The 18,143-nt window shown below is 38.4% G+C and overlaps 4 protein-coding genes across 4 annotated transcripts; all 4 read left to right on the top strand.

Annotated features, from left to right (window-relative positions):
* Positions 1 to 2,212, top strand: LOC149040606 (uncharacterized). The gene is made up of 3 exons (XM_089183357.1): positions 1 to 310; positions 1,200 to 1,327; positions 1,810 to 2,212. The coding sequence occupies exons 1-3, from the start codon at positions 142 to 144 to the stop codon at positions 2,038 to 2,040; spliced, it is 528 nt and encodes a 175-aa protein (XP_089039483.1). The 5' UTR covers positions 1 to 141; the 3' UTR covers positions 2,041 to 2,212.
* Positions 2,213 to 5,141: 2,929 nt separating this feature from the next.
* LOC149040605 (uncharacterized) lies at positions 5,142 to 7,088 on the top strand. The gene is made up of 3 exons (XM_089183356.1): positions 5,142 to 5,438; positions 6,056 to 6,204; positions 6,686 to 7,088. The coding sequence occupies exons 1-3, from the start codon at positions 5,273 to 5,275 to the stop codon at positions 6,902 to 6,904; spliced, it is 534 nt and encodes a 177-aa protein (XP_089039482.1). The 5' UTR covers positions 5,142 to 5,272; the 3' UTR covers positions 6,905 to 7,088.
* Positions 7,089 to 9,584: 2,496 nt separating this feature from the next.
* Positions 9,585 to 11,917, top strand: LOC113666614 (uncharacterized). The gene is made up of 3 exons (XM_089183355.1): positions 9,585 to 9,920; positions 10,803 to 10,921; positions 11,405 to 11,917. The coding sequence occupies exons 1-3, from the start codon at positions 9,755 to 9,757 to the stop codon at positions 11,627 to 11,629; spliced, it is 510 nt and encodes a 169-aa protein (XP_089039481.1). The 5' UTR covers positions 9,585 to 9,754; the 3' UTR covers positions 11,630 to 11,917.
* Positions 11,918 to 13,226: 1,309 nt separating this feature from the next.
* LOC113666664 (uncharacterized) lies at positions 13,227 to 15,916 on the top strand. Its single transcript, XM_027182457.2, has 4 exons — positions 13,227 to 13,499; positions 14,827 to 14,989; positions 15,241 to 15,374; positions 15,494 to 15,916. The coding sequence occupies exons 1-4, from the start codon at positions 13,461 to 13,463 to the stop codon at positions 15,734 to 15,736; spliced, it is 579 nt and encodes a 192-aa protein (XP_027038258.2). The 5' UTR covers positions 13,227 to 13,460; the 3' UTR covers positions 15,737 to 15,916.
* The last annotated feature ends 2,227 nt before the right edge of the window (positions 15,917 to 18,143 follow it).

The following is an 18,143-nucleotide window of genomic DNA, read 5'->3' as shown; positions in this document are numbered from 1 at the left end:
ACGTTATTTCACTTTTAATTGGAAGGCGGGTATACCGTGAATAAAAGAGATGTTACAGTCATAGATATAGCTTCGTCGGGAAGCAATTTTTCAGAGATTTTCCAGAAGTGCGCTTTTGTTGCGAAGAGATCACTCATCACAATGACCACTGCTACTGCTGGTTCATGTACGGTCATAGATGGGAATGATTCCGACTGGGATCAGAAAACGCACAAGCTTTATTCAAAGAATGACATTGGCAACGTACCAGGTCACTACCTGCATTTCGATGGCAGTTTGTTGAAAGCAGATGGAGACGGCAAGAACAACGGTGAGAAAAAATAATAATATGGTGTTAGGCAGATAGCTCGTCAAAGATATCATACTTTATCCTTCGGTTTTCGAGAATATTCGCGTAAGAATTTATAAGCGTAGTTAAACAAGGGTAGGTATGTTTTAAGTCCCGGTTGATATCCTTTGGAAGCAATTTATTGTTAATCAACGAAACGGTATATTATTACCATTATTACCATTGCTGTTATCATCATCATTATCTAAATTTTTTTGGTGTCATTCATGTTATCATTATTGTGTTATCAGTAGTTCGTATAACAACAACCTCTATTTGGGGCAAAAATATGCACGGATATTTGTCCACGGACATTACCTGTTCCAAGATGCGAACAGTTTTCCGAGAGCGAAGCTGTTGACTATTCGCTGGTACGACTTAATGAACAAAAAAATATATCCCTCCTTATGTAACAACCACAAAACGCTCTCTCAGATCTTGAATCAAATTTGAAACGAAGACTTATCGTGGTGGACGAAAGGTTTGAAAATTGGAGAATATCACGTGGGTGGGAGATATTCAGTCATGGGATTCGTTTAGACCATTCGCGCACGAGCAAAAATATTTAATGGAGCATAAGTATTGTTATTGTTATCACAATCATTATTATTATTACCATATCATCATTTTTAATACTATCATTAATACTAGGTTAATCCACATTATTCATAGCGGCTAACGAAAGTGTAATCCTGGGTCTTCAACTTTTTTGAGTGAATTAAAGCCACACTGTAGCAATATTTTGTGAATCGCCAACTAATGTTTGAATCATGAAGGGCAAGAAGAGAATATCAGTTGTTGATTTTCTCTTGAGGGCATTTAATATTTCATTTACTATGAAGGCTCTTCACACTTTTTTTTTTCTTTATAGCTCGTTTTATATTCCACGAAGCCACGGATCGTGTAGACAACGAGGATGTAACTATTGTTATTCTGGAGCACGAAGAATCTCACAAAGTTATGGCCATTAACACAGAGGATGACAAAGTCACTCTAGAGGTGCGTGACTGAAACCATTTTAGTCGGCTAGAAATTTAATCATCTTTGGTCACTGATCAAAGAACTTTTAAACTTTGTGGTGAAATAAATTCGTTTGACTCTCGATGAAGTCCATTCCGATGTGGATCGGGGTGTTTTGACGGTATACTGCAAGACCTCTTAAGGCGATGGATAAGGTGACGCCTGTCCAGTAGCTTACCAAATGACTTAATTATGAGACAAATGATTAAGATTCACCGCAAGTACGACGAATAACCGTAAGCTTCCCTACAATTTCAACTCTTTAAATGAATAAGGAGGCTAAAACTTACATATCATAATTATCATCATGTTTTTCCTGTGCGTGCCAATCGTCCAATTGCCCGGAGAGTTAACATTTACACTCAATATCAATTCATGATCTGGATCTATCGCTTATGCATGATACAATACAGATTGAGTTACAGCTTTGATTTTGGCCTAATTTTTGTCTATTCTGATAGAATCCTCCAGTGGATCTACGTCAGATCATTGATAAGAACGGGAGCATAGACAAGTCCCATCCGGAAATTCTGTTTCACAAGATACCGAAGGCAAGAGGGAGTGATGAGTTTTACTTTAAGTCACTTCTGGATGGTGCACAGCGAATTGTTGGATTTGACGAAAAGGGCAAGCCAATGAATACTACTGACGTAACGCCACGTCAATTAGCAAGTCTCTTCGAGAAACGCTGAGTTAATATTTCCAGTCAGGTGCTGTCAACTTTTCTCAACTTTCAACACAACTTTCATGTTAAATTTATTTTAAATCAGAAACGTCCCTTGCGACAAGTAATAACACCTTGTAACAAAATTGTTATCCAGGAAACGCATGTTGGATAATTGGCGAATAAATTTTATATAAAAACTTCACCCGCGTAACTCTTGCCGCCCCCCCCCCCCCCCCCCCTTAAGCCCCCTCAGGTACAGGTCCACTCATCTGTGACAGGAGATAGATCCGATTATTAGCCGCACCCTTCCTCCCCCACCTTCCCCCCCAAGATATAAGATGATCTTCAAGCCGAGAAATTTCTGAACTTTGTTTTGTTTCATTCCAGTAACGTTCATTTTTTAACTTTAACTTTGCTCCCAATATTGAAATGAATTCAATTTTATCTGACGTTTTAAAGCTTAGTTTAAAAAAACAGTAAATGAGAAACGTCTTTTGATCAACAGTGCCTTAGCTCGATTCAAAACTTATTTTTTTCATCCCGGTCATAAACCCCGCACGTTTACAAGTTCCCTTGGCTATAAACCTTTTCGACCATTACCTCCATTGTCATAATCATCAGACCGCTGTTGTTGGCGCACAAATTGCAACATATAGTTCACTCACAACATCCATCCCTTTTCGTGCAATTTCAAATTTACTTTCAACTATTTTATGCAATGGTTACAAATCGAATTTATCCCCAGTGCCTTGTCTTACGCAATCGCCCTTTTTCAGTCTCACTGCGCGTGTATTTTTCGCAGTTTCTCTGATCAGATTTCAATTCCAGCTGCCTAACTTTTGGTTTGGGCTGTTGTACGACTTAGGCCGTAAGAGACAAAAATCTTGAATAGAAAAAGGTGAGATAATGATTGAATGGTGACAAATTATCATCAGTTTTGAATTATCAATGCGCGAATTTTGTTATTTTATTTGGCTCGGGTGTATTTGAAAACGAAACCTTTAATTATGCTTGTACTAAAACAAGGAACACGTTAACAAGACCTGTAAGAAAACAAAATTAGAAAGCGAATTTCACTAGAACACGAAGCTGTCTCGCCGCCGTGTTACGTCCTTACTTTTCATATTTTCAAAGAGTTATTTTTTTGCTCGATTTTGAACTTAGTTGGGTTGTGTCCTTTCCAACTGTTTGAGATTTTTTGGTTACTTTTAATCGTTTATCTGTTTATCCGTTTATGATAAACTTTATTTAATCTATTTATCATTTTTCATTAAAGGGGCCAGCCAGTGTATTACTGAAGCCCTTCATTATAACTTTATGTCCCAAGCCTCTCACAGCTTTGTCACTCTTTGTCTACTCTGATTGGCTAATCCTTCAGACTCAGCTTTAAAAGATTTCAGAACGTTGAAAGCTGTCAGAGGTTCTTATAAGGAAATTCTGCTCTACCAGATAGCGCAAGAAGAAGGTAGTTCGCAGTTTTACTTGAAGTCATACAATAACGATAAAATTATTGAATTTGTCATTCAAGGCAACCAGACGGAGACTTCTAATAGAGCTGCATAGTACAGAAAGCCTCTTCGCGACGCACTGGTCACCTTAGCAGAGCGCTACCAACTTTTTTCAACTTTTAAAACGAATTTTATGTTCAAATAATTTTAAATTAATAACGTCCATGTCTACATGTAATGAAATCTACTTACGAACTTTCTATCCATGAAACAATGCAGAAACGATTGGATAATGAGCGAGTAAACCGTTATAAAGAACCTTGAGTAGTTTGCCTTTATAGAGACTAATTGCTGAAGTGAAATGCTTTGTTATTTTTGAAATAGCAAGTTGCATTTAAAAAAGAAGAAGCCTCATTCAAAAAATATGAATTTTAGGTAAATTTTTGCTTGAAAAATACCTTACTTCGGTTGAAAGGACAGGAGAAAGTAGGAAAGGGTGCTCGATCATTCTTACAGAGCTTGGACTGCCTTTGATAGGATCTCTTCACAAAACAAATCAATGGATCATTGCGTGCGTGTTTGACAACAGAAAGCTTAGTATGATCTTTGAAGTAACACTGCTTCAAGCAAATCCTCCGCTCATAATTTCATGCACGCAAATTATCATATCATCTCCAATTACATTCCTGCCGCCAGCACTGTCCTGTTTTAACTAACCTACCATATCAGAGAATTCTGCTATGGTTTTGACTTATGCTATATCATAAACCCCTCCCAGGTAAGGTTCCCAACCATCCGTAAACAGGAAAACATCTGATTATTTTCCGCCCCCTCCTCCCAGAAAAGAGTTCCCACTATCTGTATACCGGAAATACATCTGATTGTATTCCGCTGCCCACCCCTTCCCCTGCCCCAGATAACAGTCCCCACCGCTGTATACCAGAAATACATTTTACTATACACCCCTTACAGATAAGAGTCCTGCTCCATACCAGTGATGATCTTCAATTTATGGTCTGTAAAAGGCATCACCTCATTGACATCACCTCATTGAGGACCTCAGTTTTGTATAAACTGAAGCGAAAAGCTCGTGATCACATTCGATTTTCAGGTCATGTAGTGGGTGTGTCAAAAAAAGCGAGAGAAGCGTTAACTTATTGGTCAGTCATTGAGCAAATAAAACGCGATGTTTCAGCTGATCAGAACGCGCGATATATCGAAAACTTTGCAATGAAAGAGTGTTATCATTCGTTTAAGATTCTTAATTTGTTAAAGTTTATTTTTCTGGCTCGGGTGGATTTGAAAACGAAACCTCAACAAGGAACACGTCAGCAATACATGTAATAAGTAAACGGTAAGTAAAATTCCACTCGATATAATTTCACAGTACAAGAAACACAAATCGGGTTTCGATGCTCGCGCTCGCCTTCCTCTCGCCTCTTCAGTGGAAATTTTTGCTTCCCCCTCGGAACTTGAAAACGAGACTTCAGGACGATAAGTTGCTTGTAAACAGGAAATACTTTAAGCAAGAATACGGGTCCGAAAACAAAACTCAGTGGAAAGCAATTCTGATCCTGCTATCATCGTAACTTGTGGTAAATTAGCGATGATGACAAGTTTTCGTTTTCGTGAGGTGCATGCTCTAACATTAAAAAGCGTTGTAAATAAACGCACGTTATTTCACTTTTAGAGGGCGGGTATACTGTATATAAAACAGATGTTACAGTCATAGATATAGCTTCGTCGGGAAGAAACTTTTCAGAGATTTTCCAGAAGTACACTTTTGTTGCGAAGAGATCACTCATCACAATGACCACTGCTGGTTCGTGTACAGTTATAGATGGAAGTGATTCCGCTTGGGGGTCTGAAGCAGGCATTCACCTTCTTCGTAAGAAAAAAGAGGGCGAAGAAAAAAGTCACTATATGCATTTCGATGGCAATTCGTTGAAAGCAAATGGACCCGACCCTAAAAAAGGTGAGAAAAAAAAATAATATGGTGTTAGGAAGATTGCTCGTCAAAGATATCATCCTTTATCCTTCGGTTTGCGAGAATATTCGCGTAAGAATTTATAAGCGTGGTTAAACAAAGGTAGGCATGTTTTAAGTCCCGGTTGATATCCTTTGGAAGCAATTTGTTGTTAGTCAATGAAACGGTATATTATTACCATTATTACTATTGCTGTTATTATCATAATTATCTGAATTTTTTTGGTGTCATTCATGTTATCATTATTGTGTCATCAGTAGTTCGTATATATATGTTATTTGCCGGCTGGGAGGTCCGTATGGTGAAAAACTGTGACCGAGGTTTTGAAAATACTGCCCGAGGCCGCAGGCCGAGGGCAGCATTTTTAAGACCTCGGTCACAGTTTTTCACCATACGGACCGACCCTTAGCCGGTAAATAACATATTTATTGTTTTTAAACTTGACGAAATTCTTTCCGAAAGAACCCGCACTGTAGCAATATTTTGTGAATCGCCAGCTAATGTTTGAATCATGAAGGGCAACAAGAGAATATCAGTTGTTGATTTTCTCTTGAGGGCATTTAATATTTCATTTACTCTGAAGGCTCTTTATCCTCTTTTTATAGGTATTTTTAAGATCCACTACGCCTCGGATTCCGATGGTGGAACAGCTGTTATTTTGGAGCACATGAAATCTCAGAGAGTTGTGACCATTAACACAAAAGATGACACTGTTATGGCCGTTGACAAAGAGAATGACACTGTCACTCTAGAGGTGCGTGACTGAAACGATTTCAGTCGGCTAGAAATTTAATCATCTTTGGTCATTGATCAAAGAACTTTTAAACTTTGTAGTGAAAGAAATTCGTTTGTCTTTCGATGAAGTCCATTCCGATGTGGATTGCGGTGTTTTGACGGTATAATGCAAGTCTTCTTCAGGCGATGCGGAAAGTAACGCCTGTCCAGTCGCTGATCAAATGACTTAATTATGAGACAAACGATTATGATTCATCGCAAGTACGACGAATAACCGTAAGCTTCCCTACAATTTCAACTCTTTAAATGAATAAGGAGGCTAAAACTTACATATCATAATTATCATCTGTTTTGCCTGTGCGTGCCAATCGTCTAATTGCCCGGAGAGCTAACATTTCCACTTAATTTCAATTCATGATCTGGATCTTTCGTTTATGCATGATACAATACAGATTGAGGTACAGCTTTGATTTTGGCCTAATTTTTGTCTATTCTGATAGGATCCTCCAGTGAAGGTATCTCAGCTCATTGAGAAGGGCATAGACAAGTCCCATCCGGAAATTCTGTTTTACCAGATATGGGAGAAAGGCGGTACTGGCTATTTTTACTTGAAGTCACTTAAGAATGATAAAATCGTTGGATTTAACGAAAATGGCGAGCTAAAGACGACTACTGTTGCAGGGCCAGAAAGTCTCTTCAAGAAAGAGAGTGTAGTGTAGATCTCTGCAAGAAAGAGCACTGATTGGCGCTGTCAACTTTTCTCAACTTTAACACGACTTTTATGTTAAATTTATTTTGAATCAGAAACGTCCCTTGCGACAAGTAATAACACCTAGTAACAAAATTGTTATCCAGGAAACGCATGCTGGATGATTGGTGAATAAAATTTTATCTTAAAAAAAACCTTGGATAGTGCGATTCTTTATCTGAAAACTGGTTTGATCCTAACCTGTCAATGCTGTTTTTGTTTTTGTTTTTTTTTTTAAAAGATTGACGCACCATGAAAATTTTTTCATTTTTGCCTGAACCTAACTTAACTTAGTGATTGAAAGGACTGGAGGAAGTGGGTGAGATGGGGGTGGGGGGGGAGGGGGTAAAGTTTCCATCCAATTTTTTTTTTATAGAGCTTAAGCTGTCTGTGATAGGATCTCTTCTCCACGAAAAAAATGGATGGCTCAAATTTGCGCTCGACTACAGCAACAAGCTTGATATAACTGGTTGATTAAGATTGCCGCAAGAAACTCCTCTGCCGATATTTCCATGTACACTAAAATTAGTCTGACTAATGCTATACCGTAAACTCCTGCCCCTCAGTAAACCCCCCGTAAACTTTACCTCGCTTGTTTACAAGCTCTCTCGGCTATAAACCTTTTCGACCATCACCTCCTTTATCGTCATATTCATCAGACCGCTGTTGTTGGCGCGCAAATTGCAACATATAGTTCTATCACAACATTTATCCCTTTTCGCGCAATTTCAAATTTACTTTCAACTATTTCATGCAATGGTTACAAATCGAATTTAGCCCCAGTGCCTTGTCTTACGCAATCGCCCTTTTTCAGTCTCACTGCGCGTATATTTTTAACAGTTTCTCTGATCAGATTTCAATTCCAGCTGCCTAGTTTTTGGTTTGGGCTGTTGTACGACCTAGGCCGTAAGAAACAAAAATCTTGAATAGCAAAAGGTGAGATAGTGATTGAATGGCGACAAATTATCATCAATTTTGAATTATCAATGTGTAAATTTTGTCATTTTATTTGGCTCGGGTGTATTTGAAAACGAAACGTTTAGATTATGATTGTGCTAAAACAAGGAACACGTCAACAAGAACTGTAAGAAAACAAAATTAGAAAGCAAATTTCACCAGAACACGAAGTTGACTCGCCGCCGTGTCACGTCCTTACTTTTCATACTTTCAAAGAGTCATTTTTTTGCTCGATTTTGAACTTAGTTTGGTTGTGTCCTTTCCAACTGTTTGGGATTTTTTGGTTACTTTTAATCGTTGATCTGTTTATTATTAACTTTATTTAATCTGTTTATCATTTTTCATTAAAGGGGCCAGCCAGTGTATTACTGAAGCCCTTCATTATAATTTTATGTCTTGAGCCTCTCACGGCTTTGTCGCTCTTTGTCTACTCTGATTGGCTAATCCTTCAGACTCAGCTTTAAAAGATTTCAGAACGTTGAAAGCTGTCAGAGATTCTTATAAGGAAATTCTGCTCTACCAGATAGCGCGAGAAGAAGGTAGTTCGCAGTTTTACTTGAAGTCATACAATAACGATAAAATTATTGAATTTGTCATTCAAGGCAACCAGACGGAGACTTCTTGTAAACAGCCGCATAGTACAGAAAGCCTCTTTACAATGCACTGGTCGTCTTAGCAGAGCGCTACCAACTTTTGTCGACAACTTTTAAAACGAATTTTATGTTCAAATAATTTTAAACTAATAACGTTCCTGTCTACATGTAATTAAATCTAATTACGAACTTTCTATCCATGAAACAATGCAGAAACGCATATTGGATAATGAGCGAGTAAACCGTTATAAAGAACCTTGAGTAGTTTGCCTTTATAGAGACTAATTTGTGAAGTGGAATGCTTTGTTATTTTTGAAATAGCAAGTTGCATTTGAAAAAGAAGAAGCCTCATTTAAAAAATATGATTTTTAGGTAAATTTTCGCTTGAAAAATACCTTATTTCAGTTGAAAGGACTGGAGAAAGTAGGAGAGGGGGGCTCGATCATTCTTAAAGAGCTTGGGCCGCCTTTGATAGGATCTCTTCACAAAACAAATCAATGGATGTATATGTGCGTATGTGCGTGTTTGACTACAACAGTAAGCTTAGCGTTAACTTATCGGTCAGTCATTGTGCAAATTGGTCGATGGAGTGACTCCGTTACTTATTGAATCTGTACTCTCATGAAACGCGATGTTTCAGCTGGTCAGAACGCGCGATATATCGAAAACTTTGCAATGAAAGAATGTAATCATTCGTTTAAGATTCGTAATTTATTAAATTTTATTTTTCTGGCTTTGGTGGATTTGAAAACGAAACCTCAACAAGGAACGTGTCAGCAATACATGTAATTAGTAAACGGTAAGCAAAATTCCACTCGATATAATTTCATAGTACAAGAAACACAAATCGGGTTTCGATGCTCGCGCTCGCCTTCCTCTCGCCTCGTCAGTGGAAATTTTTTTGCATTCCCCTCGGAACTTTAAAACGAAACTTCAGGACGATGACTTGCCTATAAACAGGAAATACTTTAGGCAGGAATACGGGTCCGAAAACAAAACTCAGTGGAAAGCAATTCTGATCCTGCTATCATCGTAAATTTACACCACGTGACTTGTGGTAAATTAGCGATGATGACAAGTTTTCGTTTTCGTGAGGTGCATGCTCTAACATTAAAAAGCGTTGTAAATAAACGCACGTTATTTCGCTTTTAGAGGGCGGGTATACCGTATATAAAACAGATGTTACAGTCATAGATATAGCTTCGTCGGGAAGAAACTTTTCAGAGATTTCCTAGAAGTACACTTTTGTTGCGAAGAGATCACTCATCGCAATGTCCTTTGTTGGTTCATATACAGTCATAGGTGGAGGTACTCCCCTATGGGGTCCGGGAGTCATATGTAAGCTTCATTATCAGAGAGACACTGGCAAAGAACTAGGCCCCTTCTTGCATTTCGATGGCAATTCGTTGAAAGCAAATGGAGGCGACACTGACAACGGTGAGAAAAAAAATAATATGGTGTTAGGAAGATTGCTCGTCAAAGATATCATCCTTTATCCTTCGGTTTGCGAGAATATTCGCGTAAGAATTTATAAGCGTGGTTAAACAAAGGTAGGCATGTTTTAAGTCTCCTTTAAGTATCTTTTGGAAGCAATTTGTTGTTAGTCAATGAAACGGTATATTATTACCATTATTACTATTGCTGTTATCATCATCATTATCTGAATTTTTTTGGTGTCATTCATGTTATCATTATTGTGTCATCTGTAGTTCGTATAACAACATCCTCTATTTGGGGCAAAAATATGCACGGATATTTGTCCACGGACAGTACCTGTTCCAAGATGCGAACAGTTTTCCGAGAGCGGAGCTGTTGACTGTTCACTGGTACGACTTAATGAACAAAAAATATACCCCTCCTTATGTAACAACCACAAAACGCTCTCTCAGATCTTGAATCAAATTTTAAACGAAGACTTATCGTGGTGGACGAAAGGTTTGAAAATCGGAGAATATCACGTTGGGGGGGAGGGATATTCGGTCATGGGATTCGTTTATACAATTCGCGCACTAGCAAAAATATTTAATGGAGCATAAGTATTGTTATTGTTATCACAATCATTATTATTACCATTATCATCATTTTTAATATTATCATTAATACTAGGTTTATCCACATTATTCATAGCGGCTAACGAAAGTGTAATCCTGGGTCTTCAACTTTTTCGAGTGAATTAAAGTCGCACTGTAGCAATATTTTGTGAATCGCCAGCTAATGTTTGAATCATGAAGGGCAAGAAGAGAATATCAGTTGTTGATTTTCTCTTAAGGGCATTTAATATTTCATTTACTATGACGGCTCATTATGCTCTTTTTATAGCTAATTTTAAGATGTACCAAACCCCGGATGCCGATGGTAGAACAGTTGTTATTTTGGAGCACGCAAAATCTCGCAAAGTTATGGCCGTTGACAAAGAGAATGACACTGTCACTCTAGAGGTGCGTGACTGAAACGATTTCAGTCGGCTAGAAATTTAATCACCTTTGGTCATTGATCAAAGAACTTTTAAACTTTGTGGTGAAATAAATTCGTTTGTCTATCGATGAAGTCCATTCCGATGTGGATCGCGGTGTTTTGACGGTATAATGCAAGTCTTCTTCAGGCGATGCATAAGGTGACGCCTGTCCAGTCGCTTATCGAATGACTTAATTATGAGACAAACGATTATGATTCACCGTAAGTACGACGAATAACCGTAAGCTTCCCTACAATTTCAACTCTTTAAATGAATAAGGAGGCTAAAACTTACATATCATAATTATCATCTGTTTTGCCTGTGCGTGCCAATCGTCTAGTTGCCCGGAGAGTTAACATTTACGCTCAATTTCAATTCATTATCTGGATCTATCGCTTATATGCATGATACAATACAGATTGAGTTACAGCTTTGATTTTGGCCTAATTTTTGTCTATTCTGATAGGATCCTTCAGAGCCTCTGGATAAGCTCATGAAGAAGAGCGTAGAAGTGGCTCCTTACAAAATTCTGTTTCACAAGAGATGGGGGAAAGACGGTTATGGTAAGTTTTACTTGCAGTCACTTCTGGATGATAAACAGCGAATCGTTGGATTTGACGAAAATGGCGAGCTAAAGAAGACTATGGTTGCACAGCCAGATCATCCAGAAAGTCTCTTCAAGATATACTGATTGCCCCACATTGGCGCTGTCAACTTTTCTCAACTTTTAACACGACTTTTTTAAAATTTATTTTAAATCAGAAACGTCCCTTGCGACAAGTAATAGCACCTAGTAACAAAATTTTCATCCAGGAAACGCATGTTGGATACCTGGCGAATAAATTTTATTTAAAAAAAACTTGGATAGTGTGATTCTTTATCTGGAAACCGGTTTGATCCTAACCTGTCAATGCTGTTTTTGTTATTGTTTTTTTAAAAAGGCTGACGCACCATGAAAATTTGTTCATTTTTGCCTGAACTTAACTCAACTTATTTGTTGAAAGGACTGGAGGAGGTGGGTGAGGTGGGGGTGGGGGGGAGAAGGAATGAGGTTTCCACCCAATCTTTTTTACAGAGCTTAAGCTGTCTGTGATAGGATCTCTTCTCCACGAAAAAAATGGATGGCTCAAATTTGCGCTCGACTACAGCAACAAGCTTGATATAACTGGTTGATTAAGACTGCCACAAGTAACTCCTCTGCCGATATTTCCATGTACACGAACAATAGTCTGACTAATGCTATACCGTAAACTCCTGCCCCTCCCGTAAACTTCACCCGCGTAAACTCCTGCCCCTCCCCCCCCCCTCTTTAAGCCCCCTCAGTTACAGGTCCACTCATAAACAGGAGATAGATCCGATTATTAGCTGCAACCTTCCTTCCCCACCCCCCCCCCCCGAGACATAAGACTTTTGTTTTGTTTCATTCCAGTAACGTGAAATGTCTTCAATTTTATCTGACGTTTTAAAGCTTAATTAAAAAACAGTAAATGAGAAACGTCTTTTGATCAACAGTGCTTTAGCTCGATTCAAAACCTTTTTTTTCATTCCGGTCATAATCCTCGCACGTTGACAAGCTCCCTTGGCTATAAACCTTTTCGACCATCACCTTCATTGTCATAATCATCAGACCGCTGTTGTTGGCGCGCAAATTGCAACATATAGTTCTATCACAACATTCATCCCTTTTCGCGCAATTTCAAATTTACTTTCAACTATTTCATGCAACGGTTACAAATCGAATTTAGCCCCAGTGCCTTGTCTTACGCAATCGCCCTTTTTCGGTCTCACTGCGCGTATATTTTTCGCAGTTTCTCTGATCAGATTTCAATTCCAGCTGCCTAATTTTTGGTTTGGGCTGTTGTGCGACCTAGGCCGTAAGAAACAAAAATCTTGAATAGCAAAAGGTGAGATAGTGATTGAATGGTGACAAATTATCATCAGTTTTGAATTATCAATGTGTAAATTTTGTCATTTTATTTGGCTCGGGTGTATTTGAAAACGAAACGTTTAGATTATGATTGTGCTAAAACAAGGAACACGTCAACAAGAACTGTAAGAAAACAAAATTAGAAAGCGACTTTAATAAACACTAATATCCACGTGGTAATTTTTTTTATTTCTTTTGCTAAGTTTTGAATTTGACAGAGGGTTTATTTCTTCAGGATGACCCAAAAGCTTTTTTTTTAACTTTCCTCTCTTAAATAATTGTCCTTCTCGTTAGCTTAATAACCATGAATTGATATTTCAAATTCTCCAGGATTAACCACTCATTGGTCATTCTCGACGGTGAAAGGAGTGAAAAATAAAAAGTTGTCTCCTGTACTAAAATAACAATGATGTAAACATTTTGTTTTCGCTCGGTCTTCCGGTCATACGAACTGTTTTTATCAAATGCCTTATTTTCGCTTTTTGATGGTGAGTACAAAAAGAGTCATTTTGCCTTTGACATCAATTTATCGTGCAGCGGTCTTTGGGAGGACTACGAGAGGTACACATTTGTTGCAAATTGATCACTCACTGCGATGCCGATTGAGGACAGATCTTTGGATTGCTTGACAGAGGTACGGAGCGTGTTTATGTCAAAAGATTCATTCCCGATTGTATTTATAAGCTAGAGCGAAATTCGAATTACCAACATGTTTACGGCATCTAACATTTTGAGTAGAATTTACAACCTTTATCGCGTCTTCGCGTTCTAAGAATCGTCGATTAAACTCAGAATAATTCATTAGTTACCGATAAAATAGCTTAAGGCTTGAATAATCGATCCTCTCAAATTTCAGTCTTGTTTTAAATTATTCATGGATAGGATCATGATCGATTTAGGAGACTGGAATACAACGAAAAAGAAAGAGTGTTTGTATTTATTTTCTGAATTCCCAAATTTCACGCAGCTTCAAAGCCAAATAAAATTGAAATCAGGCCATCGATGTTTATCAGTGAACATACTTGTTTTCTAAGATTCATTAGCGCTGTAGATTTTTTTGTTTTTCATGACGTAAACACAGAGTCGAAATCGTCAAGGCTTTGATTTGAAACCGAAAGGTAGCACCACGCTTAGTTTATACATCTGTCTGAGAATTCAGCGGAGAACTGAAGCCCAATAGAGTCCTTTTATAATGTTAGTCTCGATCGTTAAAAACCGAAAGGTTGTGGACGTATAGAGTGAGTTGAAGATATAACTTGACGACAAGGGGATAAATTATATAAGGCTAGAATTCCCCTAAAATGTCATTTATATCTGCTATTGTATTAACTTGGCTGAGGACAAAAGCTTATTTGTTAAAAGCTTGTACGATGTTTTAAACTTTTCCATCAATTTGGTCCAATTTCATTCTTGAAGAGTTTCTAATACGAAAAGCGCGCAAGTAGTGAGCAAAAACGGAAACCGTGAAACCGTAAACACGGCTCTTTTTACAGTTAAAAATTCCCAGTACAGTACTGTATTCCGTTGCAAGGGACATAATTTAGCTCCAGAAATGCCGCTCGTGTAACCGAATCATGAAAATAAGCATATACCTTGTGGTAAAAGGAAATCTTAATTACCCAAAACGTTTCAATCTCGTCATGATCAATTCCATTCTAAAGTTCAAAATGCTGTGATCATTATAAATTGTTCCCTCAAAGATTAACTTTATCTAGTCTGAACTTAGTCTTAATGTTACCGGTTTTCGTGGTACTTAGATTTCACAATATTTACCGGTGATAAAAACAATCGCGCACTTAAAGACCCACGAAAAATATTACCGCGGAAATAAGCCGCTCGAAAGAGTATAGTCTCCTCGAGGTTTGAACTTCCACTCGCCGGCCTTAACGTGTGTGTTTGCTTCCCGCCTGACTCTACGTACCACGCAAAAGTCTTGATTAAGGTTACAATTTAATTGTTAGGAGACTCCCCCTCCTCCGAAGCCTCCGACGGATCCAACTCAAAGGCGACGATGGAAAACGCACACCCAAAAGTTTAAGTTATTGAAGGTCCCCTCCGGCGATCACTATATATATGTCAACGACGATAAAGTGCTTTCAGGTGTGGACGTTCCCGATGACAAAGGTTAGTAAAAATGGCCATCAAAAGAATCGGATGCGCTTCGAAGTTCATTTTCTATAAAGTCAAATCCAATTTAAGGAGGAAAAAATATCAAAGTTTAGATCGTTCGTGCAGCCATCCATTTCTCAGCTATACTTCCGTATTCTCTAGTGTAATACCGTCGCACATTACGCGTTCTGTTGCTTTAATATGTTAAAATGGTATAATTGTGCTTATGAATCTCTCTTTGTCATAATTGTAATTTTTTTTGATAGCTTATTTCAAAGTCCATGACATCCTTGATTATGATCCAATGAAGGATGTCGCCTTTCATGTTATCATCTTGGAGCACGCAAGCACTGGGAAAATTATGGCGATAGATAAAGAACAAAACACTGTGGTTATGAAGGTAGGCAACTTTCGCGATCTCAGGTTGCGAGAGAAATAATCCACTTTGCCCTACATTCACGAAGAAGCTTATTTGATACATTTTTAAAGTTTTTTTTCTGTGTTTATATTCGACTGCAGGAGATTGACCCGCCTCCAAGTCAGTTCATTAACTTGCTAGATGTCAACAAGGCTCACCCAGAGGTTCTGTTTTACAAGATGCCTCGGTTTGAACGAGCCCCGGAGTTTTTTCTGAAGTCATACCTGAGTGACAAACCACGGGTACTAAAATTTGAGGAGAATGGTCAACCCAAGCTTCATGTGCAGGAGAGAACAGATTTCTATTTCAAACTGACAGAGTCGTTAGAAGCTGCTAAAAAGTAAAACATATAGTTGGCAGGGGAGCTCTTACACGATAATGTAATTCAGTAGAAATGTCTAGAGAGACTCGATACAGTATCTAAACTAAGCTCAACTTGAAGAAACTTCTTCTTCTTTTTTTACTCTATCAACTACCACGATATCACCTTAATTAAAAAAAAAGCGGTTGAAGCCCTGTAAAAACTATTCTGTGCTGATTTCATGTTTTTTTTTTCCAATAGTTATAAATTTCGGTGCTTGTTCCACTTCTTTTGGCGCCCTCCTCTCTATTTTACAAGAAGGAAAACACACTACAACATTTATCTTTTATCTAGCTTAATTCTCACTCCGGCTCATACATAGGAATTTTAAACAGCCTAAACCTTACAGAAAACGTCACAGCGAAAAATCCAGATTGCATCCAAAGGGTGGGGTGGGGCGGGAGCAGGGGCTCTTCATCTACTGACCCCCTTTTTATCAGTATAGCTTAAGCTGCTTGTAATAAGATCACTTTCTTCGTGCTGAAGCAGATGAAAGGCCTGTGATGAGGTATTATTTATGCCACTTTAACAGCAAACAAGCAATTCAGTATAAAATCGTCTTCCAAAGTTTTCATGTACAGAATAACGCATCAAACCTTCGCCCATTAAGCGATCAGCCACCTCTTTGTTTAGAAACTCGAGTAACCAAACTGCAGTCAGATTTATTGCAGGGACAGAAGTTTTAAGTATAATCAGCTAACGAAGAGGAAATGAATCCCAGTCGAAGTCTGAATTATTTTAAGTCCTTTTCTTCTCAATAAGTTTTACTGCACTAAAACTTTCACTTTCGTCATTAAGTTGAAGATTTCGTCGAAATGCGCTCAGCATATCGGTGACTACTTAGAGGGGACGAAATCTTTCCTAAGGATCCGAATGAATCGAGTCCACTTCTCCCGTTCGCAAGCGTAAGAAGCCGCATCCTTTATGTGAACCGATTGCAGACACGATAATTTCAGAAAAAGATTTATGACATAGGGTACTAAATTAAAATAACCGCCAACGGAAGTCTTCTTCGCAGTAATTGGCAACGTTCCTTCCCACCCACCCGCCCCCCCCCCCAAAAAAAAATACAATAAAATAGAAACTGGGTAGGGGAGAGGGGGTCGTATCACGAATTCCCAAACAGTGACTGCGAGTTAAAGTACCAACTGGCATGGGTTATACAGATAATTTTCAACAACATAGAGTATTTTAAATCTTGAGAAATTGCAGGAGATCCAAGTGAAATGGTTGCGCTAACGAAAGACAAGCTGTTCGAAAGAGACATTTCAATTATTATTCAGTGACAGCCAATTTTTCAGGGCTCTTACCTTTTAGGGGTCGAAAAAGGCTTTGGAAACCGCCAAAGAATCGACAATGCGGTTCCTTTGAGGAGTGTTTTTGACATTTTCCGATAGCGTCTAAGGCTGGCATGTCTGCCTGTAAAGACCCTCCTATATGATGTACAGTCGAACCTCGATTATCCGGACATCGATTATCCGGACTTTTCGATTATCCGGACTTTTTCTCTGGTCCCGTTTTTTTCATGAATATTAATGACCTTAGATGTTAAAAACTTTAGGAGGTAAAAAAATTTAGAAATTATGTTTAAAGTCAGGAAAATTGCGTTTAAAACGGCGCATTACACGCTTCGCTTTCGAAAGATCGAGCGCTCGGAGACAAAAAGAGACAAGAAGCATTCTAATGTATTCAGCTGAATTTTGATTGTAGGTAATTTAGTGTTGACAACTGGGTTGAAAACGTAAATTAGCCACCGTAGAGGGTAAAAAAGCTGACGTTTCGAGCGTTAGCCCTTCGTCAGAGCGATTGACGAAGGGCTAACGCTCGAAACGTCAGCTTTTTTACCCTCTACGGTGGCTAATTTACGTTTTCAACCCAGTTGTTAACACTAAATTACCTACTATACTCTCCCACCGACGCAGCATCACAGTTTCTTTAGAAACTTACCCCTTTATGAATTTTGATTGGTTCAGTATTGTTTTGTTGCTTAGGGAATGTCATGCTTGATCAGTTCGATGAGCGTGGGTTATGTAAACACATGAGACGATCATAACTCTAAACGACAACATGTCTACGAAGCGAAAGCGATCTGTACTCTCGATAAAAGATAAACAAATATTTATTTCACGTTTAGATAAAGGAGAAAAAGGAACAAATTTAGCGCTTGAATTTGGTAGCAGCAAGCAACAGATTTCTGATATACGCAAGAATAGGGAAGCAAACTTTTAGAATTAAAAATGTGTTATCTTTATTTCTTTTGTTTACATTGTCTCATTGCGTTCGACGAAGGAAGAACGCTTCCTAATCTCCTGGGCTACCTGTGATCGCGTAGGTGTCCTGTGCACGCCAGCGAAAGCTGACCCGTGTTTTTTCGTTCGATCGGCCGGCCG

Source organism: Pocillopora damicornis, chromosome 9 (genome assembly GCF_964200805.1).
Source record: "Pocillopora damicornis chromosome 9, jaPocDami1.2, whole genome shotgun sequence".
Lineage (NCBI taxonomy): Eukaryota > Metazoa > Cnidaria > Anthozoa > Scleractinia > Pocilloporidae > Pocillopora > Pocillopora damicornis.
Note: the sequence above shows the minus strand (reverse complement) of the source record. Positions and strands in the feature narration are given on the sequence as shown.